The sequence below is a fragment of the Triturus cristatus genome, chromosome 8, assembly GCF_964204655.1.
Source record: "Triturus cristatus chromosome 8, aTriCri1.1, whole genome shotgun sequence".
NCBI lineage: Eukaryota > Metazoa > Chordata > Amphibia > Caudata > Salamandridae > Triturus > Triturus cristatus.
Genome location: NC_140591.1, coordinates 412,280,266 through 412,306,793, shown reverse-complemented (window position 1 = coordinate 412,306,793; position 26,528 = coordinate 412,280,266). Strand labels below are relative to the sequence as shown.

The window sequence follows — 26,528 nt, the reverse complement described above, 5'->3', positions numbered from 1 at the left end:
GGGGTTTCTCCCAAGTGGGCGTAGGCCTCGCGCGCAAGGCGGCAAAGGGGGGGAAGGCTCCGACGGGCGGCCACTAGAATGCTGCCCTGCTGATGTCCCCTTGCTTGGGACGCGGGCAGCGGCATAGTGACCACACCGTCATCCGCTTCAGTCAACACGCATACACAGACATCACCCAAAGATTACACTGACACTTTATTTGTGGGTGAAGAACTGCTGCAGGTTTATTTCATACAACACAGTATGATAATAAAATTGGGTTATCTTACGGGCGATCCAGGGCAGGCAGCCCCTTGCTGCCCGCCCGCCTGGTGAGCCAGCACACACGGTGGGTCGATGCCCGGCAGTGTGGCACATAAATATTTGCAGATCATCCACTGGGTCACGTGATCTGCCTCCTACTCCCGCCCCCTTCTGACAGGGGCGGAGCGTGTTGTGGCCACCCCCGGTTGGTCAGGCCCCCCAACCGCCCGAAGGACTAACGGGGCGCCGTCGCGGTCTTCCCAGAACCCCCTTCGGCTCCTGGACCTTGGCTCGGGCACCCTTACTGTGCCGGACAGGGGTACCCTTACTGTACCGCCTGTCGCAGGGGTACCCTTACTGTACCAGTCTGCATCCAGATCGCCCTGTAACTCCGCCACAGCTCTGGGGAGGCTACCGTCGCTGCCAGAGCCCCCCTCTCCTACCAAGTGCTACTGATGTCCCTTGCCAGCCAATGCCTCTTGTACGTCCAGGAGGAACATGTCCATGCCTACCCTGGACAGGTGCACCCCGTCAGCCTCATAATACCCCTCAACCCTTTCTTGAATCAAAGCATGTCTGATGAAGCCCATGCCCCTGCGCTCCAAGAATTTCTGCATGGACCTATTAAGCCTCCTACGGGACCGCTCTACCGCAGCCGGGGACCTGGCCCCTCTCCAAACCCTGCGGGGGACGATTTCAGACCACCAAACCTCACATGACCCCACGGCTTGGCTGATGGCCTGTAAGTCAGATTGCATTGACAGTAGCAGGGCCCTCCTCCCCCTGGCAACCAGGTCATTACCCCCCAAGTGCAAGATGATAACATTGGGCTGGACCCCTGTAACTGCCAGGCGCTGCTCAATCATGCCGCGGGCTTCACTCCATTTCATGCCCGGGGAACCCAACCACACAAGCTGTGTAGTGGCAAAGTTCTGCGACCAGTTCCTGTGGGCTGCCCAGCGTTCCATCCTCGAGATGTAGGAATGGCCTACCAACCATACCCGGGAACCTGCCAATAAAGCGATGAAACGGCCTTTAGGTAAGCTTATCTTTATTGCACACACAAAACGATGCTTCATGACAATGGACAGAACAAAAATTTGGAGCGGGAACAACGCTCCGGGTTGTGCCACAGCATTACGGACGGACATACTTCTTGAAACAGTCCGATTCCCAGCGGCCTACCCCATTTACTCCCTCAGGGCCCAAGCCGGCCTTGGCCGCGGAAGTAGCAGCACCAATCCTAAAGGAGTGCGAGGAAAACCTGCGCCCGCACCCCGCTAGACCGGCTCTTGCCAGAGAAGCTCCCAGCAGACGCTCAAACTGAAATTTAGTGAGGGGGGACCCGTCCGCGTGAATCAGAAAGGGACCAGGGGATTCTGGACACAAAGCAAGGTATTCCCTGACCCAGTGAACTGGGCAATACCTGTTATCCCCCAAGGTCTGCAACACCACTGTCTTCCCCTTCCCCAACTGGTCTGTTTTGGATCTGCGGATACGTAGCTCCAGTGCTGTGTTGAGGGTCACATCCGCAATCCCCAGGGCGCAATTAGACCGGTCTTCCTTAGATTTGGCCACCAGCTCGCTGACCCTGAAAGCGCCAAAGAATGCCAAGCAAAAAGCTGTGGAAAACAAGCTGGCCTCAAACGGTGAGAAAGTCACCAGGGGCAACACATCTAAGAGGAGTTGGAGGTCGCTGTATTCAATGGGTGCCCTAGTGTCTGGTTGTCTGACCTCCTCCCTGGCCCAGCCCTTCAAGGCCGCCCTGATCTTGGAAGATCCCGCGGGGTCGCCCCTACCATCTAGCTTAGCTTCGTGGCGCACCGCCGCCAAGTGCCCGCTGACCCAAGAGTGCGATCTGCCGGTCTCCCTGGCCCATACCACAAAGGCCTCCACCTGATCTTCCGCCCCTAGGGCTGAGGCACCCAGCGCCTCTCTCACAGCCCTGAAAGTTGCTAGCTGCACGTCGTATTTCCGCCGTGTCGCCGGCGCCAGGGACCTCTCCCCCATCTTCCTCAGTCTTTCTCCCACTGAAGCAAGCGCCAGAGGTGGTCCGGGAATGGTGTCATCTCCGCCCTCGCCCGCGGCCAGGCCTCCCGGAACCGGAGCCACTGAAAGCGAGAAAGAGCATCAGCTGCCACATTCCGCACCCCCGCGATGTGCCGTGCCCTACACTCGACATTGCTGCGCAGGCCCTCCCTGACTAATTCCCTCAGTAGGCTCAGGACCAGTGGGCAAGAGGCAGTCGAGCCGTTGATGGCGTGGACAACCGCCATGTTGTCCGACCAGAAGACAACCTTCCTATTGCTCAGAGCCGCCCGCCAGAGGTGCAGTGCTACCACAATTGGGAAGAGCTCCAACACTGCCACATTCTGCGTCACCTTCTTCTTACGCCAAGCATTGGGCCATCGCATCGCGCACCATTCGTCCCCCAGAATCACACCAAAACCTTCCCTTCCCGACGCATCCGAAAACAAGCAGAGCTCCTGACTGGCTATCCAAGGGGCCCTCCAGATCACCGTCCCGTTAAAGTCCCTAAGAAATTCCGCCCACATGGCGAGATCAGCCTTCAAACCTGCGCTCAATCTTACAAAGTGGTGCTTCCTGGTGACCTTAGCCGTGGCCCCTGCCAGTCTCCTTGAAAACACTCTGCCAGCTGGAATCACTCTCGCTGCAAAATTCAACTTGCCAATCAAGCTCTGGACAGCCCCAAGGGTCGCTTTGTCCTTGCCCTGCAGCGCCTGGATGTCCTGTAACAAGCCCAGTACCTTCTCAGCGGGGAGCCTCGATTCGCCCTTTACCGTGTCCAGCTCCACTCCGAGGAAGGTCAGTACCTGCGCCGGGCCCTCGGTCTTACCTGGGGCAAGGGGAACACCCAGGAAATCTGCCAGCTCCTCAAACCGACTCAGACCCACTGCACACTCATCCGACCCACTCGCGCCAAAAAATAGGAAGTCATCCAGATAGTGGGTAACCTGCGTGATCCCGTGTAGTTCCCCCAAGGCCCACTGAAGGAACGAGCTGAAGGCTTCGAAGTAGGCGCAGGATACGGCACAGCCCATCGGCATGCAGCGATCATAAAAGAACTGCCCTGCCCACTTGAAGCCTAGCAGATGTTGACTAGCTGGATGAACCGGCAGCAAGCGGAATGCGGATTCAATGTCCGCCTTCGCCAGCCACGCCCCCCGCCCCACTCTCCTGACCATGTCAATGGCCATGTCCAAGGAGCAGTACACTACAGAACAAAGACCCTCGTCCAGCCAGTGGTTCACCGAATTTCCTTCAGGGTAGGACAAGTGGTGGATCAAACGGTATGTGCCCGGTTGTTTTTTCGGCACCACCCCCAGGGGGGACACTAAAAAGTTGTCCAGGGGCGGGCTGCTGAAAGGACCCGCTATCCTACCCGCTAGCAACTCCTTCCACACCTTTTGGTCCACCACTCCGGGCAAATCCCTAGCTGATTTAAGGTTCCTAGCATCCCTAGACTCCATCGGCCCATTGTAGGGAATCCTGAAACCATCGATAAACCCCCCCGCCAGGAGCGGTCTGTCCCTAAGCAGTGGATACCTCCTAATGAGTGGAAGGATATTTTCCAGGATGATGGGTGAAGGACCTTTGACAGGGGCCATGTCGCTCTGTGGTGAGCCTTGGAAAGCGGGGTGCATGACTGGTGTGGGAGGGCGGGGTGCTGTCGGGGAGGGGGAGGGCCCGGGTGTGGTCTCAGATGCGGGCGTCATTCCTGGGTGCTGCTGTGGGCTGTGGGGCGCTCTGGCTGGAGGAGCAGGAAGAAGCGGGGTGCTGCGCGCCGCACTTGCTGCAGCTGTGTGTGAACTTACATGACCTCCCCCAGGTGCAATTGCCCCCATTGTAAAGGCGGCACGTCCCAGAATTGAATCTCTTGCCCTGCCGCTGGCCCCGCCCCCTGCCACCCCGAAAAGGCTGCCTAAAGGAGCGCTTGGGGGAGTAGTCTTTCCTTTTGTCAGCTGCCTCACCCTGCCCTTTATATCCCTGGTCCTTCTTCTCCCTGGTGGGGCGGCACATGTGTTCTACCCAAAGCTGAATTTCTTTCTGGTCCCACCCCAAGTCTGGGCATAAGGCCATTCTTTTCCTGAAATCTTGGTCATAGTAGAACCACCCTAACCCCCCCGAGAGCCTCGCCTCCTCTTGTATGGTGCTGGCGTACTGCATTAGGGCCTCACTCTGCTCGGGGAATTTCTGTACTATAACCGCTGCCAATATATTGAATGCAGATGTCCAGTTTTCGATGGTCTTGTCCGGCCACCGCTGGTACCTGACCCTCTCCTCCTCCTTGCGGCCCATCTTCCTCGTGTCCGCCCCAGCTGAACCATGCATAATTAATGTTAGGATGTCTATATATTCCCTCCTCCAGATCCCTTCTTTTGCGGCCTGCGGCACCAACCACGCCAGGGAGCAACGGCCTGATGCCAGCGGTGCCTGTGTAACTAGGGGCTTCTGGACCTGGGTTGCACCCTCCCCTCCGGACGCCGCCACAACTGTAGGTGCAACGGGCACAGGCTCCGCGGCAGCGGGGCGGGTGGTATGGTAACCGCCTGTGCGGGCGGGGGGGGGGGGGGGGGGGGGTTGCCGCAGCGCCGGCCGGGGGGGTGCTTGCCGCCGTGTTTGCGGAAGGGCCGGCCTCCCCTGGTGTTAACAACCCCAACGCTCCCCCCCGCTCACCAATGCTCTGTTCAGTGGGTGAGCTCTGGCCAGCCCAAACTTGTAGTACGGGCGCCTGAGCCGGTGAGGGAGCCGGTGCTGGTGGTGCGGCCAGTGCGTCGAGGCGGCTCTGAAAAACAGCCATGAGGCCAAGCATCTGGTCCATGGCTTTACCCATCTGGGCGAAGTCAGTTAGTCCTGTGGCCGACTCGTGTAGCGGTGTTGGTGCGACCACCGGGGGGCCGGAGCGTGGTGCGGTCGCCTGCCGTTTCCTGGCCGGCTGGGCCTCCGGCATGTCCTTTGATGTGGGCTTGCGCACCCGGGTGGATCTCCAAGGCTCAGACCCGGGTAGGCCTGGGGCGCCCTCGGGGGGGGGGGGGGGGGGGGTTACGACAAAGCCCGAGTCCTCCGCCCTGCGACCCTCCAGAAAACCTTGGGCCCAAGCCGTGCCCTTCTCTCGGGCGAACGCCATAAAGTCCGCCCAAACCCCTTCCTGTGGTGCGCTCGACTGAGTCTCCTCGACCGACGTGTCCTGGGAGAACAGTGGACCCGGTGTCCCGATGTTCTCCATGGCGATGCTCCGACAGTACAGCTACGTGCGTCCTTATAGCGCCTTTGCCTCGGTCCTAGCCCTACACGCGCGGGCGTTCCCTCACCGATCTGTAATTGGAAAAGGAACGGTGATTAGTACAATGGCCAGCATCAAGCGTACACACAGCAACGTAGCAGCTACCAGCCCTGGAAGGAGGAGAAGTAGTCAACCCTGGACCCCTTTCGCAAGCACCCAGTGCGCCGGCTTTGCCCTGGCGGGGACAGCCCTGCCTGTGCTTCCCCCCGCCCCCCTCTGCTAGCCTACTTGCCTCCCCGGACTGCACCGCGTGTGACCCTGCTAGCCAGCCCCCCCGCAAGAAGCAATTGCGGCAGAGATGGGTGGACCCAGGCCTAGCGCCTTGGCCCTACCACCAAGAAAGAAGGGGGGGGGGGGGCGATCCGGTTCCTGGGACTCAACGTGAAAGTGCGCCCGTGCGCCCCCGCGCCATCGCTATTTCGTATTCCTTAGTGCATCCCCGCTGCCCCACCCGCTGTGCAAGCCCGGCCCTCCATGCCGGACCCCGTGGTACACGAAACCCGCCTCAAGAACGACCTCCCGGCCAAGTGATGAGGCAGCCCTTAACTCGCGTGCGCCTCGTTACACCGGCGAGCATGAAACAGGGGACACGAGGGCAACCTGGTTTATGAAAATCGCCCCGCTGCCAGCAGGTACTGCTGGGTGGCTGGACGCGATACCCGGCCCAGGCACCATGCTATTCTCGTAGCGCTTTACACCGCACTAGTTGCGTTATTTACGTGAGACACGTTCGATCGGATATGCGTGGGGGGGGGGGATGCAGTGAATTGCCCAGGATCACAGGATGTTAAGCGTCATGGCCGCCTCAGCCGTTAGGCCCACTGCTCTCGCCCGGAAACTGCGGCCCTGCAAATGGATTCCCCTGCCAGTGCCGGGGGTCGCCTCGAACCCTGCCCCCCAGCTCCAAAGCCGAATACAGCTACGCTATCCTTGCCGAGAAAGCGGCACAGGAGGGCTACAGAAATGAACGCGTGCCCGCGTGCTCCACAAGGAACCCTCTTACCCTCGCAGGCATCAGCTGGGCCTCGCTCCATAGGCTCTCATCCTACACCCCACCGCGACGCTTGACCCCAAATTCCGCCGCACCTACGCCGATGCGCCGCCCGCTCCCCACATTCGCTCTACCCGCTATGCTTTTAAAACGTGAGGGAACTACACTTTGGCAAAATTACGGAGTTTTATTTAGCGCGACATGACCCGGTGTGGGGTATCAGGGCACTTTACAACGCACCAGTAATGTTACATGAGGGCGCATTCCTCTTTTTTGTTCGGCACGGGATGATTGAGTGATTTGCCAAGAATCACATGATGTTCAGCGCCATTGCCGAGGCTCGAACCCGGTCCCCCAGGTTCGAGGTCGACCGCCCTAGCCGTTAGGCCAACTCCTCTCCCCAGGTGTTCGTAAAACCCCGACTGCATGCGCCCAGTAACACAAAAGTGGCATGCACCGCAGCGGCACCTACTTATAGCCCAGAGAGGAACGAGGCGGCGCTCAGCGAACCCCCAGCCACAGTTGTATCAAGGTGAGTGAGTCTGCTCGGGCAGCACTTGTGCCGCGCGGCCACCTAACACGGTGGTCCACACTACCGCGAACCAACCCATTCGAGGAGGGGGGGGGGGGGGGGGGGGGGTATCACCCGGAGGCCTTAATCATGAAAAACCCAAATTTGCTCGCCTGCGTGCTGTGAGCGTCCGACGCGCAGAGGTACGATCATGCGTTTCCCGCCAAGATATCCCGCGCATGCCACGGGGCGGGGAGAGGCAGCACCCTCCCCATCGCCGGCGACGCGACGGCACCGGAGCCACGTGTCCAGCCCCGGCGCAACACTCGCAACATTCCGCATGGCCCGGTCCCCGAGTGACCCCCCACTCGCTCTGCCACCCCGCAATCGCACCCTGACACCCAACTCATCCCCGTATTGCCCGCAGGGACACGGGCCACTGCTTGCGCCCCCCACACCCATGGCCATCCGGGCCACAGGGCCCCGTCCACCTGGTCATGCCCAGGGACAGGGCCGGGGTAAGACTCACCGGCGTAAAGATCTCCCGGAAGGCACGACGACGCGAGGAGGTGGGGGGGGGCCGATCCGAGTACCGGCGTGAACGTGTGTCCAGGCTGGTGCGGCGCGCAGGAGACAGAGGAGGAACTGGGCGAGAGAGCCCCCTAAGAATGGTGGTAAGCCGCGCCCCCCGCCCCCCCGGCCCGCCTCCCGCTCCTCGCGATAGGGGGGTTTCTCCCAAGTGGGCGTAGGCCTCGCGCGCAAGGCGGCAAAGGGGGGAAGGCTCCGACGGGCGGCCACTAGAATGCTGCCCTGCTGATGTCCCCTTGCTTGGGACGCGGGCAGCGGCATTCTAACTGGTATGTGAAAGTTCCAGTCTTGGCAGTTGATGGTCTGGTCAGCTGGCGAGGTGTATTGCTCTGCTGTGCTATCTTAATACATCTATCTTGTAACCTGAAGACGTGTCCTGCTGCCTACCTACCCTACTTACAACAGTTCTCCAGAACATAAGCTTTTTGTCATGAAGGCTTTTTGACCAAGTGTTCTTGTGCAGCTAAACCAACTGTCTCTCAGAACATCCCTGTTACTCCAGCAGGAAATAGGAAGTTGCGTCATCACTGCATACACCACTGGTGACATCTCACCTAAACTGTTAAGCCCAGTTGTCAAACTTATGGTCCACAATACATACGACACAGTGTCTGTCAAGCTGGCTGTATTTCTAGCCATGAGAGCAAACAAAAGGAACTCTCTTTTCTCAGATGGGTAAGAAAATGGCAAAAGGAGCTGTTTGCCAACAGATGTGCCAAGCGAATAAGTCTCTATTTGCAACCTGTTAATTTTAGGAAGGGGAACAATGCCCGTTCCAAAGACAAAACTTGCACTAGGTGATAAATATTGTACCCAATAAAGTATGAACCCATTAATAATTAAATTAATTATCACATACCGGGAAACTGCTCAACGGTACTGAACTGAAAGTACTTGAAAAACGTTTCCCATAAAATTACACAAACAAAAACGCTCGTGGATTTACAGAGAGCGAGCACTCATGGTGCCAAATTTGTTTGGTATTTGAAAACGTGACTTCAGTTTGAAGCATATTCGAGTTACTGCAACAACCCTCCGGCAAGGGCTGCTGCTGAGACTGGATTGCTTCCGGTTGGACTTTGTGCTTCACTTCCGCTATCCCCGTTAGCAGTAGCAGCACAGGTACCGGCTGTGGGTCACCAGCAGCCTATGTGTCCGGGTCCTTCAATTACCCGCTGCAGTTGCATCCATTGCCCCTGCCCCCCGTAATGCAATCCCTCCTATGCCTCCCAGCCGGACCCTCCGCAGCCAGGAGGGTCAGGGTCATTCTGAACCAGGTGTTGCTGCGGCGGGGCGCTCTGTCATCCGCCTCCTGGACTCCTCAGCGTCACGAGGTCAAAGTGCTGAGTACGACCACAGGTATATTTGACAGGGCGCAAGCGAGTTCACACACTGGCAGATATACACGTGCTTGTTATGGCTGTATATACAGAGACGTCCTACTCTGTTTAGGACATTCTGACGTTTGGTTCTGTAACACATTGTGCCTGACCGTAATATGGCAGCTAGACCAAGCTCCTCCCTCCCCCTTGTCTATCATGTGATATACGAGTCCTGCCTCAAAAGAGTCTTCCCAGCCCAACAGTGAAGTTAATGTCAATCTCTTTGGTGCAGGTGTCTTAGTTGACTTGCTGCCTGTTGTAGACTTCTTCTAAAAGTAATTGAATAAGGACATTTGCAGTCATGACAGGTAGCTCTCACATGGATTGATATATGTCGGATAAAATAAGATTATATACAAACAGTAAAGTTCAGACAAAATATTTAAAGTTGCCAAAAGGAAAGGCTGTCCCTAATGCTCATTCATATTATCACCAGCATTTTAAATTTATCACTTGACAGTTTTGGTATTCTATATAATATCTGGTATAGCGTGTTATGTGTGATCCACTGCTTTTCAATTAGCTTAGGTGCTTTGCAGTTGCGGCCTTCTGAAGGCATATTACAGGGTTGTTTTAGATCGCAGTGAAAATAGGTGGAGCAAAAACACATTGGTTTAAAAGTTAGTTGCTTTGTGCTCGATTTCCAACTGCTAAAACAATGTGAGCAATCCTCAGAAATATTGTCTGTGCCTATTAATAACCAATTGTTTTCTTTTTTTGTGTGCATACCAATACCACCTGCAAAAAATGGTGTCAGTAATGTGCAAAACGTTAGCCATTGCGTACTGTGCTCAGCTCATGATATACACTAGGGCAAACATTATTTGCTCCTGTGCTTACGCTAGCCTTCAGTACAAAATGACCCCTTTACTGCACTGCATTCAATCACAGCGTTATTACTGAGAACATGGTAATAAAGTTACCACACTATACTACAACAAGATTTAAGGGGTTCAGTCCAATAAATTAGATATGGAAATACAATTGTAACTGCTGCTTAAATTATATTTTCATTATGTCTAGCCTTTTTGGCATCACAGTAGCTATGTTATTGACGCATGTCTGTCCTTCTGACGAAAACCACCATGCTTTCAACACTTTTAAAACCGTAACTCCCACTTTACCATCAAACCTCACCCTCTTCTTGGCCTTCACCACCTTCTGTTCACATCAAAAATAAAGAACCTGTTGCCATTAAAGAGAAAGTGGGTGCAAGTCCAGCTCAGCCATGTGGCGTTTATGGCAGTATGGTACATGCTGGCTGCAGGAACCATCATACCTACCCTATTCCCATGAAATATATGGTAGAGACAGTTATCATGTCACCAATTTAATGAAAGGACAACCTGTAGTGTAGTTCCTATCCCTGATAGGCTCTGCGCATTGGACTAACATACACTATAGATTTGACATAGGACTAAGGTCAGTATGTCTCTATCGAGTATATTAAACTTAATTACTTGTGTGTGCCAGCTAACTCGGGGGTCACTAGAAACTTCTCGAATATACAAGAAGGGATTAGTCTCTGACAACCGCATAAACTCTTATCGTTATCGGGTCCAGCAGAGTATCGATATCCGTAGGCATGTCTGATGGGAGTGTCAAACAAATGTCCAGCACGCATTATTCCCCGCATAGCAGGCAGCGTAGAACAGGTAAGATGCAATCTTGCCAGATTGGTCTGAATAACAGAAACCAAGTGGTGTTTAATTCTCATAGACGAGGTAAACCCAGAATTTGGACAATGCGCTCACAACACTTTATCTCCAATTGAGTTCTTTCTATGGTGAACTGGGTGTCGCTGGTGATTTGGCTTGCCATATCGTAGCAGTAGGAGCAAAAATAGTATCCCTGCAACGAGTGCTAAAAGGAGCGGCAGTCCGCCAAACACAGAGTGCACGAAGTTTGGAAAAATTCCGAGGACTGCTTGAAAAGGTGCTAACAGTTCTTCACACACGTTCTTAAATACATGTACAATACCACTCGTATCAGACATGTTTAAGATACGACCTAATATTTCTGAGAAATGCACAGGGCAGTTTGTATAAAAAAGGGTATGTATCTCCGCAGAAGTCCTTGCGACTTGGAGATCATAGGTTTCTTTGGCAGAGGTCAAAGGCACAGTTTTTTGCAAAAGAATGGCTTTCATTCTGCTTAGAGTATCAATTCGTATAGAAGAGATATTCAGTGAAGGCCATAGAGGCGACTCCCTGACTTTGTCTATTTGTGGAAACAAAACTTGCATACAGCAAGTGACCCTGGATGTAACCATTACTAGATATGGGATACCTGGCAGCATGCCACAGCAGCTGTGATCATTCAACATAATGTAACTCCCATTTGAAAGTGGACCAAAGATTGGATTAATCACTGCTGCCGGTGAACCGTGCAGGTAGCAGGATAAGTTTGTTGTGGAACCGTCACAGGCCACGTGTAAGGTAATATCCTGAGAAAGGAGAGAACCGCTTAGTGCTTGTTCACAGTTTTCACCGCTAAGAAACACTTCACGTCCCCCACTCCAACATCTATGTGTGTAAGGTAAATCCCAGAATGTCTTGATGTATTCTTTACCCAACCTTTCATATTTGCCTGCTGGTATATTTTTTAGGCAATACTGAAAATGAAAGTTGTAACAGGCAGAGTAATCTTACCATGTATGATCCACTCAGTAGCTGGTTTTTCTGCCACCGTGAATGGTAATTTCTCCAGTTTTTCAATGCTCAGCACCGTATAGTCTGCTCCCCTTTGTGCCATTTTGATCTGTCTATCAGTGAGATTGAATTCTGAAAACAGTGACGTAGTATTGATTAAACGCCAAGGCACATAGCCAGAATGCAGGTTTTGAAGCGTCCAGCCTAATAGCATGATAGAACGTAGCTGTGACTGACCATGTTGCAACATGACCAAGTCTTGTTCAATGATGTCTATGACCGAGGATACAATGCTGTCCAAAGAATATATCCTGGACGACAGAGTCGTTAACCCATTGTCTACTACAGAGAGAGATTTCTCTAGATTAATACGATCAATTTCTCGTATTCGTTCTGCAGTCTCTGCTTGGGTGACCTTCCGTGCTTCATTATAAGCAGCGTAGATACCGGCATATATGAAACGTTTTTGATGCGGTTTTCTTGGACCTAGCAAGAATTCCCTAAGGTCTGCGTCTTCTTGAAGTAAAGTTAAGTGTTGTTTTACATCCTCTAGTGTAGCTTTCTGTAGCCAATCAAGGCAAAGTTTCCCTAATCTGTAAATTGTTACTACCCCCGGATGTTGTCTTTGGACATAACGTGGGTCTGGCCTATGAAAGGTAAAACCTTGTGTCTTGTTCAGGAATCTATCTTGACAGTTGTTTGTGTCTAAGGGCCAGAGCAACCATTTTTTCCATTCAGGATCTGATCTGTTATTTTTCAAAATAGTATGTACGTCGACCTCCCCCTGTGTACTGCTTTCACTTTTAGGTGCAGGTATAGACGGAGTGTTCATGTCTTTTATCTTGGCTATTCCAAGGCTTGATGTTTGTTGGACAGGGCCGTTCAAAAAAATAATTTGCTCAGGGATGATACAGGACCTAAACAAAGCTTCTATTCCCTGTACTTGCCAATCTTTAGTGCCCCAGACAGTTTTTGTCTCAATGTTGTCTTTCCAAAAGTCGTAACCCTGTCTAGACAGTTGGCAATAAAGGCTGCAGAATCTGTTTGGTAATCGTCAACATACTTTTCATTCCTGTCTTAGTGACATTCTTAAAGTAAAATGTCTCTGCATTCGAGATATTAAACCCTGAAAAATATGGAAATTTCATTGCAAAAGTTTTCGAGCTACCCTTTGGTGGCTTAGGACAATGTTCCCATTGGTTATACATAAATACATTTCTAGGTGTTGCAGTTTTATGCAAGAAATGATGACCATAGTGGTTATAACAATACAATTGTTCATAGTCTGATGAACCTTGTAAATATTAATTATTAGTAAATGCAGTTGACATCTCTAGATCAGACATCATATTATTAACAGTCTAGAAGTCCCAATCATCAGAATAAATGTGGAATCTTCAAAAGCTCAGACGGACCAAAAATGTCATGTGATTTTGTCCAAAACTATACCATCAGGTATAAGAATCGCTGTGATGTTCACTGCTGACAAGTCTCTTGCTTCACGATGGGATGATTTGTGTGGCTGGAGAAGTAAGTTCAATCTTGTACTTGCTGTGTCCATTTGAATATATCTTCCATTAATCAGCATTCCCAGAGTTGTTACCAGAGCTAACCAAAGCAGAAAGAAGAATATTCCCAAAGTAATCCATAGTTCAATCCATTGTGAAACCAGATATGTCTTTTTCAGTAGATGAAAAAAGTCTGTTGCTTGTTCTTTGAAAGTTCTTTGAGCTGGCTTCGTTTCAGGCTCGCTGGGATCCTCAGAAAACGTTTCAAAGTTCATGAAATAGCCAGAAGCAGTTCTGTCATTGGTTGGAATTGCGTCCGTATTTGATGAAATTACTGGAACCAGTTGATCACTTGTTACTTCGTTGTAAATAGGTGTATCTGGACGAACTGTTATTTGGGTCTCAAGAGGTACAAGGTCCATAGCATTGTTTCTTAGTCCTCTATTTCTTCATGTTGAATCTTCAAAGGTGATGAGTCTCTCAGTTTGAACCTCTTGGATTGTAGCTAGAGGAGTGCATCTGCTACACTGGCGGAGTCCACTTGGCCTACTGTTCAGTATCGGCCACATAGTGTGGTTTGATCAGGTCGATGGACACAAATCTTTTCTCCTTTTTACCAGCAAGAGGCGGCAAAAGTACTGTTCTTGATCCGTGGATTGCTAGGACAGGTACTGGTTGTCTGTAAGAAGGCCCAAATTCCTTCTTGTCCGCGATCTTTTCTCTGACTAGATCCCCAAGCTTTGGGATCCAGACAGGCCTTGCTGGGACGGACGGATTTTTCTCAGTGGTGGTTGGCTTCAGGATCATGTTGCTTTGTTGCTTTCTAAGTTCATTAAAGTCCTGTAAAACAGCCAAACGATCTTTGATATCAAATTGTTTGTTTTCCACCACTGTGCCTTTCATATCTAAGTCCGGAATCAACATTCTAGTCCCAAACAGGACCGCATATGTAGTGACACCCCCTAGAGAACTTCTTGGCAAGTTAAGTGCGCGCTGGACCCCATATAAATGTTGGACCCACCCATCACCCGAACCTAATACCCTAGCTGTTATAGACTGCTTTATGTCCTGCTTTTTTCTTTCCACAACAGAATTTCCCTCAGGGTGGAATGGAGAAGAATACCGCAATGCTACGCCCAGACTGGCCATGGCTTCTTTGGAAGCCCTAGAGCTAAACATAGGACCCTGGTCAGAATGTAGTGTGCCTATTGCGTATGTGCCGATAAAGACTTGCAAATATTTTATAGCAGTTCGAGCGTCAGCCGAGCGCTGAGGCCACATCCATAGGAACCTAGAGCACGAATCCACTGCGACCATGATATATTTTAATTCCCATCCCTTTGTAAGGGACCGCAGTGGTCCAGGTAAACACAAGCTAATGGTTTATCTGAAATTAACAGGGGCGTCTGCACAGGACGTTTCACAGTTGAGACTTTTATCTTCTGGCATATCTCACTGACCGAAACATAATTTTTAGTCTGTTTCTCTTTGAAACCATTTTGAATCGAATTCTGTAAATATTCATTGTAAGATTGAACACAGTAAAAAGAATCGCACACTATGAGTGTGGGGAATTCGCGATCCGTATTTTCAAGTGCCATCTTGAATGCTTGTAGTTCAGCTCGCTGAGCTGTACAATCTCCTAGAGATTGGATTTTTGTGACCATTGGTCTGAATTTGCCATCTCGCATGCAACCTTTAACGATAGCACACGCTGCACTGTAAGCTTGTTTACTCCCGTAGTGGGCTGTGCAGATCCGTCAGTATAAATTATAAATTCATACTGGTCAAGAGGGAGAATTTCAGTAGGCAGAGGACATTCGTGTTCATATTGCAGGAATGCTTGTGTTTTTAAATATGGATCAGAAACGTATTAACCATCAGTTGCAGCAAGAGAATTAACCCATTGTATCCATCTCGGATGTAAAGCTTTTGCATTTGGAATGCTAGCCTTTGTAACTGCCTCTAGGGCTGGTAAAGGAGTCACAAACATAATGCGTTTCCCCTGTGCTAGGGCTCTTGCTTTTGCTACAGCGGTTTGAACTGCTGTCAGAATTTTTTCTGTAGAAGTGAATTTCATTTCTGCTTGTGTATACAAGTGGGATTTGTATGCAATTGGTACTTTTTCACCTTCATTAAAAGTTAAGTAGGTGAATCCGCATTGACCTGGAATTATTCGGATCACTAAGTTGCGTACTTTTACGCGTGTTTGCAAGTGTTTCATTGCTAACATGTCTGTTTGTAGTGAACGCAAAATTTGTGTGTTTTTGTGTCCAATGTGTGATTTTAAAATCAGGTTTGATTAATTCGTAGAGAGATTTAACCCTTTCTGCGTAATTTAAAATGTAAGTTCTTCCAAAATTCAGGAACCTAGAATCAACTGTAAATTTTTCAGCGTTTTCGGAGGTTGGAGCAGCGCACACTTTTCTAAAAAGTTGGCTGCCAGGCTTTTGCCTTCACTTCATAGTTTATATCCTAGGTAAAGGACGTTGAGGTGGGCAATTTTTGACTTCTTAAAGATGAATTTGTAACCCTCTGAGGCGAAGCCCAATATTATGGTGCTCACCCTGTTCAAGTGCCTATCCAGGTCATCGTCTGTCAGATATATATCATCGACATATGACAATGCCTCGTCATCATAAGTTTGTAGTAACTCTGTTACCCTTGCTGAGAATAACCCCGGGCTGTTTTTGAATCCCTGGGGCAGTCGACAAAATTGGTGCTGAGTCTCCATTATTGAGAAAGCGGTCAAATATCTGCTTTCTGGTACAATATTTTGACAAAAGAAGCCATTTGAAATGTCTAATGTGGTTTTATATTTTTTTTATGCATAATGTTATTCATTAATGTTGTACTGTGTGCATTTTGCACTGCAAATGTTTTGCAACAAGAATTTAAGTGTCTGTAATCCAAAACTAGACGATATGTATTGTCTGGTTTGGAGACAGGAAACAAAGGATTGTTCATTGATGAGGTGCATGTTTCAATCACCCCCTGATATTCAAGTTGATCTAAAATCTCCCTGACCTGTTTTTTAGCTTCCTGCTTAACTGGGTACTGCCTTTGTGCAGTTGGTTGACTTTTTTTTTTTTTTTGTTAAATTTTTTATTAGAAACCGTTGGTACACAGTAAAATACAGACAAGGGCCTACAACCACCAGGGCCGGCCGCTATAGAGCCCGAGGGCCCGCAGTGCAACGCCACACATTCAAATGAACCAGAGGCAAAGCTCCCGGCAGTTCGTGGGCACATGTAACAGGCCGTGGCCATAGGCCAGTAGCAATCGGAATAAACAGTTTCATTTTGTATTAAATATAAAACACACTCAAGGCAATGAGAGTCCGAAATAGCAGCGTGCTCTTCCCAGGACGGGGAACAACGTACAGTGTCTAAAGCAGTTCTTATCTGGAAGCGGTAGAGGGGGGCAACGGGAGAACAAAGCATGGAACACACCTCACACCATCCCGCAGAATGCGTGGCTAGGGGGACAAAGCAATATCGACCTCTAATAGCAGAGGCGGGGTGCAGATACGTCCTCGATATAAATTACATGGACCCCATACCTTAGTCCACTTCCCTGGCTTGCCTCTCGCCACATACACCGTCTTTTCCCTAAACATACACCAGTCCATATTCTCCTTCCATACCTCGATCGTGGGAGTTGGTTGACTTTTTAACTGTATTTTATGGTGAGGTGAGTCCTCATCCCATCCTACATGACTTTTATACAGTGCTGGGGCTTGGGCTACTGCCCATTTCCTGGCTAATGTATATTTTAAATGAACTGGAATATAATGATGTCCTCACCATGTGGGCACTCCCTGACATATTCTGGTGGCCAGTCCTGTTCTGCTTGAAGTATATCATAACCCTTAGAAGGATGCTCCCAAAAGAGTCCTTTCACTTTTCTTGGTATGTCTCTCTCCATCCGGAGTGTTATTTCATATAACGTTTGTGGAGAACTAACCCTGGTATCTACAGTCTCAACTTGTATGTCTTCATTCAAGTCTACTGTCTCCAGAAGTCCCTTCAGTTTCTGGCGAGCTATTGTAACTTCTGCTGCACTGTCCAGCATGATCTGGGCCCATTCTCCCTTCCTGAGTTGGGTTCTCAGTATTCTCAGCATGTCTGATCTTTAGACCTGCTACCTTTTTCTTGGAGAATTGAGGTTTTGCTTTATTTTTCTGAACGTGTTGATCGTCTTTGGACTTCATGCGTTCTTCCTTGTTTTCTGACAGTCCTCTTCTTTCGGATGTCTGTGACGATATCTGAAAGGTACGTGAGGAACGTGTATCATTATCTTGATATCCGTCAGGTTTTCTCAAATTATCCCTATTCCTGAGGTTGTACCTCTTTTCACAGGGCTCCTTCTGTGGAGGAGACCTGCCTCGGGAATGAGAACACTTCTCTTTGGAATTCTGTTTGCTATTTTCCCACTTCTTTTTGGAAGAGGTAGGAGTGTTTTTAGGAAAGACCTTATCAGGACTTTCAGACAGTTGTGGTTTTACTGGTTTCCCTCCCAGACTGTATCTGCCTAATTCTTCATAGGATTTTTCAATTATTCTGGCTAGTTCTTGAGGTTGTTCCGTTACATCAAATTCCAGTAGTTTTTGGCGCATTGCCACTGATGCTGTTTCGCCTTTAATATTAGATAATATTGTTGAGACCTGGTCGGTCGAAATTTTTAAATAACTTCATACCTAAATTCAGAGCAGGCTCTGCCCCTTATTCGTTTTGAATCTGTTTCAGGACATCCGGTATTATCACCATAGACGGAACACCATGTGTTAGAATTCTGTGTTTCTCATAAGGGCTAGTATTAGGAAATACTGCTTTGATTTGAGTAATTTTTTGAGCTATCCAGAATGGAATTTGTTCACGTTTTGTGAGCATTTTGCCCATGACTGCGTGTAAAGTCTGTGGAGTGATTTTTAGTGTATTCCCCTGATGAGGGGTTGGATTTTGAGTGGTTAATGGTGGTTGGACTGTGATAGTCCGCATGACATATTGAACCAATTGTTTATAAATTTTGATTAGCTCCTTGAGGATTTTGAGCTCCCAGGATGAGGTGTGTAGCCGGCTAAAATCGGCCAGGTTGCTCCTGGTCTACCTAGTGGACCGAGCCTGGTAATGTGATTTTAATGTTTTAGGGCGCCTTTAAACCAGAGCTCATGCTCCTGGTATGTGAATGGAATTTCAGTATCCTCGAAAGGAATATATTCCTCTGGTGGTTCATCTTCTTTGTAGAAGTGAAACAAGTGTGTTACTGGATTTGATTCTGGGAATACTATCCATGAATAGAATACCTCTGTCTGGTGAGATTCATGTGCCTCTATCACGAAAACTGCTCTACCACCTCTTGGTGTTAGACCATGTTTTATAAGTTTTAGAGTGATGGCTCTCCTTAAATTTGGATGGATGATTATAGCATCCTCGTCAGTTTCTTGAAAACCTGTACGATTAAAAGCTGCTGAGACTTGGTCTGCCGCAGCTCCACCAGTATCGGTGTTTTTGCCGTTTTCGGACATGTTAAAATGAAAATTGCAGAGCAAGTTTCAAGGGAACAAAGATAAGATGCACAATATTTTGGAACTCTGTATCCTTTCAACGTTTAACAAAACCAAACAGCTAATACATAGGTCTTTCGTCCTACTCAGCTATGGCGGATATTATCCCTACCCACTCCTGACGTCTTATGGAGTTTTATGAGTAAAGGGTCTCTGAGAAAAGCACGACTGAGTTACTTCAGTATCTAGCGTTAAATTAGTGCCTTACCAAACCGTTGGGCGCCATGTAGTGTAGTTCCTATAGCCCTGATAGGCTCTGCGCCTTGGAATAACATACACTATAGATTTGACATAGGACTAAGGTCAGTATGTCTCTATCGAGTATATTAAACTTAATTACGTGTGTGTGCCAGCTAACTCAGAGGTCACTAGAAACTTCTCGAATATACAAGAAGGTATTAGTCTCTGACAACTGCATAAACATGACAACTTTGTTTCCCTATAGAATCGGAACAGTCTCAGAATCGTGGAAACAATAGATAACAGTTTCACTCAGTCAATCGTGCATGCTTTGTTTCTACAGAGGTGCACAGAAATAGAGAGACGGGCGTTTCAATAAAAGGGTTTATTGAACTGTCTTATTTCTCATGCAAGATTTATGAATTGCTACAATCGTAAGACAGACTGCGATGTAAAATATGTACGAGGTTAGCAGTAAGACAACATAATACTGCAATAGCATGGTTTGTAGCTATGACATATATTAATCAAAATACCTACATAAATAACATAAGCTAAAATGTGATACTCATCTGATGCTTCTAAATTTTTCTACCCCAGTGTACCTAACCTAAGTGCAGTACGAGGTTTGAAGTAGGTGCTGTTTCTAAAGTGTAGCTAGCTATATTTTAGTTTAGCCAAGAGTTGCCAAAAGTTTCTCTAAGTTCTAGTCAGCTCCATACCTGAGAATGAGAGAGGTTGGAATCTCTTTTCTGGACTCGATAGTCTAACCCCCAGCAAGGGAAGTCAGAGAGCACTGGAGCTGGATTCTCTGCGAGGAGGATGGCAGCGTCAGTGCATCAGGCTGGAACTCAATCTCCTTCCGAACTTGCCGTGGCGAACCGCGTAGTCTGGGTTGGATCGAATCCTCCGGGGACCGTAATTTGCCAAGGCAAGTGCTGGTATATTTATAATTTGAAGGTGTCTAGAAATGCCAATATTGACGTAAAAGTCAGGCAGAGGAATGTCATGAATGAATCCCTAAGGAATAGATGTTCATGCATACTTAATGAGTTCTTGGAGAAATCAATATTCAAGCTGAGGGAAATTCCTAACGGCTTAAGGGTCTGGTTTTCCAAGAATTCGTTGTGACGTGGATGGACGGATGTAGATGGCCATGCCTGTATTTGGTTTGTACGGACAATGTCTAAATAAGGGCCGGATTTCTATGTCCAAATAAGGGCAATGTGAATTGTACCTATATAAGGGCATAAATCGGGAAACCTATATACGGAATCTAAATCTGCACACAACAAACCGAGGCTCGTAAAGTATATCTGTTATTTTCTTGTGCTGACAAATGTCTTCCTAGAATAAACAATCTAGCATGGCCAGATTCACAAAGGTTGTATGTACCTAAGTGTAACTTAGATGTGCAAAAAATATTTGAGAGGGAAAAATTCAAATTCTTTTGATTCAAAGAATCCCATCTGGAATTTGCTGACACTCACATTCTGCCGATATGGTTGCATTTGTGTTTGGACAAATCTAGTTATAAGATTGGGTGTTCTGGCAAAAGCAAGTGAACACCTACAAATTTGCAAGTTTGCGGATTTTCCAAAATTGCTGGTAGTTTCTAACTCTGAAACCAATGTGTACATTTACTCATGTCAAGGGAAGGTATACATTTGTTATTGGGGTGGGTATGGGAAGGGCACACATTTACAGGGGATGGGGGGGGGGGGGTGTATCTCCTGGTAAAACTATTTTCCATGTGGATAAGAACCATAGAAAAAAGTCAAGAGCAATAGCACTTTTCTGTCACTTTTCTTCATTTGCTACACTTTCATATGCAAAAATAATCCTGCATGTGACTACTGTAAGAATCCACAATAGTTTTCAATTCCCAAGAGTATGTCTCAAATTATTTAGAATTCTAAAAAGCTGGTAATTTGCTCAAAAATAGGATTAACCATACTTATGCACATTTCTGATTTTTTTGGGAAGACAAAATGTAAATGAAGCTTCTCACATAACATGTTTTTTTGTGATGTGCAAGTTTCTCTTTGGAACATTTTGGCCCTAAATAACAGGTGTTTATATTTATGATCCCTAAGAGCTCTTTAATGGCTAAAAGGTGTTCCGTTATTGCCATGCACACTCTGAAAATTTCCCCTTTATTTGTGTTTTTCAATTACTTCTTGTATAATTTTCAAATCTTCAATTCCAAAACTATATCAACCTTCCCCTCACCTTCTACATCTTTACTTTCATCCCACCCCAAGCTTTCTCTGTTTTTTTTCTCCTAGGGCCTCAAGTGTATTTAGGTGCCTGAAAGCAAAACACTGATGCAATGTAAAACATATTTATAAAACAGTCAAAATGACCTCTTGGGGACTGCTGCTTACAATGAACTATGATCTTACGAATGTCTCAGGCAGTCTTCGTTATTAGTGGCAGATATTGAGTAGTCAGGTTGCTACCTTAATCAGTTGTCTAGATTTCATTATCAAACAATGCCCACCCAGCCTCTCTATTTCTAAAATAATTTCCAGTGTCAAACCACTGAATTATATCCAAATCCAACTTAAACCATCATGATTAGACAAATAGGGCTGGTGCCATTGTTAACTTTTAGGCTATTGAAGAACCTGAGCAGGAAGGAGCCAGGAGTTTTTTGGGTGAGGCTAGGCAGTTAAACAGGAGGTTATGTTGGGCCAGCCACTATGCCATGTTTGAAATTGTCCTATCATTAAGAGCTCTGGGTGTAATGTTTTCAATGTGCATTCTGGCATTTTATCATTTTCCAATCCTTGAAACGTGTTGAAATTTACTCATGTGATAATCTAGTGTTCCTTTCCTGGTTTCAAGGGTGGGAAAGGGAAAAGATCACATACATATTTGATGGGAGTGTATTTGAAACGGTTTTCCTAAAGAGAAAATTATTTCAGTGCGAAAAAAAATGTGCTTTTACAGAATTTGCAATAAATGTACTCTAGTGAATTTTATGCAACACAAACAATCCACTGAAATACCCACTGTGGGAAGAATAGATGCCAGGAAATCCACAGTTTGCCTAGACTTACATACATGCACTTGTATTTTGTGCATCTTTAAAAAATGCTTAAATATATGCAGCTTGTACAAGATAATCTGTGATTGAGACATTTATTTGTTTTTGATGACTAAGGCCCACCAGCTTCCTATTATTAGTTGAGCCGAATTCTGAGTTGATTATTATAATTGTGTATCTTATCTCATTCTTTGTTGTTTCTAACAATTTCTAAAATGGGCTTCCCCCCTTATAATGCTTTAACTGCTTTCCAAAGCAATTTTGTGCTTTCCTTCCAAATAGTATAAGAAATACCAAAACATCCATTTTCCAGTGAGTGAGGTAGAGGATGCTATAGTAAAGAGTATTGGTGGTAAGGTCCCTGGCCTGGATGGGGTCCCAATTGATTTTATTAAGCATAATCCTGAATTCTGAGCACCGTTATTATTGTTTTTAATAGTCTTGCCACTTCCCATTGCCGACCTCGTGGTCAAACTCCATTATAGTGGCTATTTTTAAAAAAGGTGACCACTTGCAGCAAGTTATTACAGGCCCATCTCCTTAATCAACACAACATACAACATTTTAAGAAGGGTTCTGTATACAAGGATTAAGGGTTGCAGAGAGAAGTTCATCCTATTCCCTTGTCAATATGGATTTAGAAGCCAGGTTGGGACAATATTGCAATGTTTAAATTTGACCCTGATTATTGGAAAGTATACTGTGGCCAGGCAATCCCTCTTGTATATGGAATTTATGGATTTGACCTCAGCGTTTGACTCTGTAAACCGTTCAAAGCTGTGGTTAAACCTTCTTTTATGTGGGTTGGATGAAGAACTGGTGCACGTTTTAGCTCATTTGCATAGGGACATGAAGGCAAGAGTTAGAATCAATACCCATGGGGAGGTTTCTAGAGATATAGGTGTTCTTCCAGGAATAAAACAAGGGTGTCTTTTCGCCCCACTTTTAACTATTTTATATATTAATAATCTTCTCTCCTGTCTAACTACTATTAATCCCAAAGTCACAAAAGTCAAAGGCTTCCACCTTCCTTCCCTTTTGTACGCGGATGACGCCTTGCTGATACACCAAGAGCTCTCGCCTCCTATTACATGGATTTGTGGATTTTATGGCTGACTTAGATCTGCAAAAAGATTCTGCTAAATCTTATACCATGGCCCTAGAAAATACCAGTTGTCCACTCTTGCTATTGATAAGAACAAACTAAAATTCCCTAGAACCTTTCCCTATTTAGGATTAGCTTTTGATGTCACATGTTCATGGTCAGCACAAACTGCTTACTCCGGATCAAAATTATTAAGGCTATTGCCACACTTTTTAGTCTACCTTAACCCAGGGGTGGGAGGGGGCTCTTATGCCCCTTCTGCAAATTTACAAGATGCAGTGTGTCCAGGCAGTGACATATGGTTCAGGGATCTGGGGAATTTCCAAAAGTGACTCCATCCGGATTGAAGAGAACAGGTTCTGCAGAAAAGTATCAGAGGTCCCCATTTCATCATCTCATTTTATCTGTCACAGTGAATTGGGCCTTTCATACATAGAAGATTTTATTAAAGCTCAACCTCCCTTATTATGCTTACAGTGTGGAAAAATAAGGAGGGCAGCCTTACGAGAGATATTATGAAGGACTGTCTCAGTTGTGATAAGGGTATCACAATTCCCTGGTTAGCAGGTGTGGAATCTAGTTTTGATAACATTGGTTACCAGCATGTATTTATGGACCCTGAGCGCTCTATTGACATTAGTAAAAAACATTTGCAAGAAGTTCTGTACGATTTTTGCTCACAATGACAGAATGATTATGGAGAGGATGATGTTGACTGCGGCAGCCTATCTCGAGCTGATAACAAATAGCCACTCATAAGGTATCTTTTTGGACCAAAGGGAGTGCAATTTATTGTTTCACCACAGGTCTGGAACAATTAAATATTTATTACACTTCCCATTGTGTTTCCAAAGAAATCTTGATTCAACACCTTGTCCTTGTGTTGTTGGGAGATCAGAGCAATCCACACTGCACTCTTAATTCTTTTGTGGCTTTTACTCCATGTACACCAAGCTCTTTTTACTTTCCTTTATAAAAAGTCGTAATATTAATGATTATAATATGTTATACCAACTTTCTGATGAAGAGGTAATTGTTCATGTAGGGTCTTTTTTGAGAACGATAGTGTAAGCCCGTAGTTCTATGAATACTGAAAAAGTTGAACTAATTGACTATGCTTCCATGTGTTGTGACTGCACAGAAGGTAGTGACTTCCTTTTAAATTATTGTTTTTATGTATTACATTGTATTGTGTATTTTTATATCTTACCTTATATGTCGTGCTTTTAAGGATACTTTATGTACCCGAATAAAGATTTCAAACTTTGAACTTTTATGTAGAGGTATTTTGAAACAGCAAACATAAGTAGCAAGCAGTGGAGCACTTTTGAGCAAGAATAAAAGCACGGGGTACTCTGGTCTTATGTTAATGATTGAAAATTCGCAAAACTCCAAGGAAAAAAGAAGAGAGAGATGAAAAACATGTTACCCTTAAAGACAAAGAAAGATACAGAAAGAAAAAACAGCCACACATTCATGCATAGCATATGTACAAGGGAATATCTAAACAAAAGTGCAGGGTGGGCATGGATGACGAGGCATCATGTGTCTCGTTAAGCTCCCAAGACATGTCTACCAATCAAGAGATAAAATATTATTTCATACCGGCCTATGCTAACCTTGCCATAAAAAGGGAGATAATGAGAGAGAGTGATGCATGGCGGATTCTGGTGATATCCCCAGAGAGACTAATTACAATGGGAAACAAGACCCAAGCAAGACTGCAAGGTGACTTCAAGATGGCAGGATGCAAGGTTGATGGCTAGAGGCTTCGAGAAGACATAACACTGGCAATACCTAGCCACCTTTTACAGCCCTAGCCAAAGTAAAATAAACGAAGTGGCAGCACTCCAAATAACGGGTTGAGGCAATATCTCTTACTAGTAATCCTATATACCCTGTCCGCACAGACAGATGTGCCACTCAGAGCAAACCCCAAGATGTAGTCCAAGAGAGATACTACTATACTGATGGCAGAGGATATGAAGACATGTCTTTAAGGCCTGTGCAAAGAATGGCAGAAGGACCTGAAGCAGGAAGTAGAGGATACAAAAAGGAGCATCCAAGACGGGATGACTATCTAACAGCTGGACATGGATCAAATTGGCTCTTGAGTTGCAGAAGCCAAAGTCTTCTCTGTAGGTACTAGCTACCAACATGTCACCTGGAGACTCAAGTGGACACATTGCCCTTGAAATGTCAAGACCTAAAATAAAGCTAGAAGAGAGAACTGCATAATTCACAATGCAAGTGAAGAAGTTGAGGACATGGATATTTGCGCCTACATTCAGTTTGTGTTTGGCAGCATCTTGAGCCTAAAGAATGGTAAGTTTGTTCGGATGGAGAGAGCCTACAGAACGGTGACTAGGAAGAGCAGGGACTCAACAAGGATCAGGGGCATTGTGGTGAAGCTATTCTCTTACCTGAGAAAAGAAGAGATATTAATGGAGGCAAGGAAAATATTCATAATGCTTTTTGGAAATGGCACACTGATCATGTTACAGGGTGCCAGAATAGGATCTCAAGATAACGGTAAAGCTGAGGGGGAATCTGAATCCGCAATGACCAGAATGTGTAGATCCAGAGACAGAAATGGGATGCGAAAGCTTCCTGAAAAGGTTGTGCAGGAGATGATGGGGAGCTTATAGGGTGCTCTTATCCTTATTGCTGACATTAGTATATTAATGGAGGATGCCGGGAACAGATAGTCTACCAATCGGTGAGAAATGATATTGGAGGTCAAAGAATAGTTATTGGAATTGACCTAAGTAAATGTCCAAAGAACATACCACCTTGGCACAAGGGACTACACATTTTATTTTTTGGTACCGCACACATTATCCGGGATTGATATAATAGTTCTTTCAAGCACCGTAAGCGATAAGTGTGGTGATAGTGGACCATGTCGGTGGGTAATTGAGCACCAGTGTGGGTTAAATTGGATATTTAACAAAACCCTACAGGAAAAGGATATGTAGGTTGGACATATCTTCCTCAGGCCTAAAAAAAATCATAAAAATGTTAGTAGACCTGCAAGCTTAGTGAATAATCTACTCGATTTAACTGTATAATCTGGTCTCAAATTGTGTGATCCTAGCAAATATTTTATTTTACAGAGCTGCCTTTTTCTAAATTATCACATATGAGGGCACCTTCAAATATGCAAGTTTAGCATTTCTGCTGTACAAAAAACTAATTTGTTTGATTTAATAGACTAAACTTTTGCTCCATGTATAATAAGAATTCAGCCCACATTTAGCGTACAAATAAACCCTGACTTGCCTCTTAGTTCACTAATAGCATTGTCGTCAGGCCTGGGGCAGGAATGTTTCTCAGTTCATGTTTTGAAAACTCACTTTTAATAAAGGCATTCTAAAGCATGATTTGATAGTGCACTGTCATTTACAAACAGCATATTTTCCATTGAATTGTGCCCCAAACATTCC

General features: G+C 46.6%; 1 protein-coding gene across 1 annotated transcript in view; it reads left to right on the top strand.

The window, feature by feature from the left end:
* The first annotated feature begins 8,721 nt into the window (after nt 1-8,721).
* VWA8 (von Willebrand factor A domain containing 8) overlaps nt 8,722-26,528 on the top strand; it is a 1,291,603-nt gene continuing 1,273,796 nt past the window's right edge. The window contains exon 1 of the mRNA XM_085621802.1: nt 8,722-8,997. Within this exon, the coding sequence (XP_085477928.1) occupies nt 8,847-8,997 (151 nt within the window). The 5' untranslated portion in view covers nt 8,722-8,846. The remainder of the gene's footprint in view (nt 8,998-26,528) is intronic.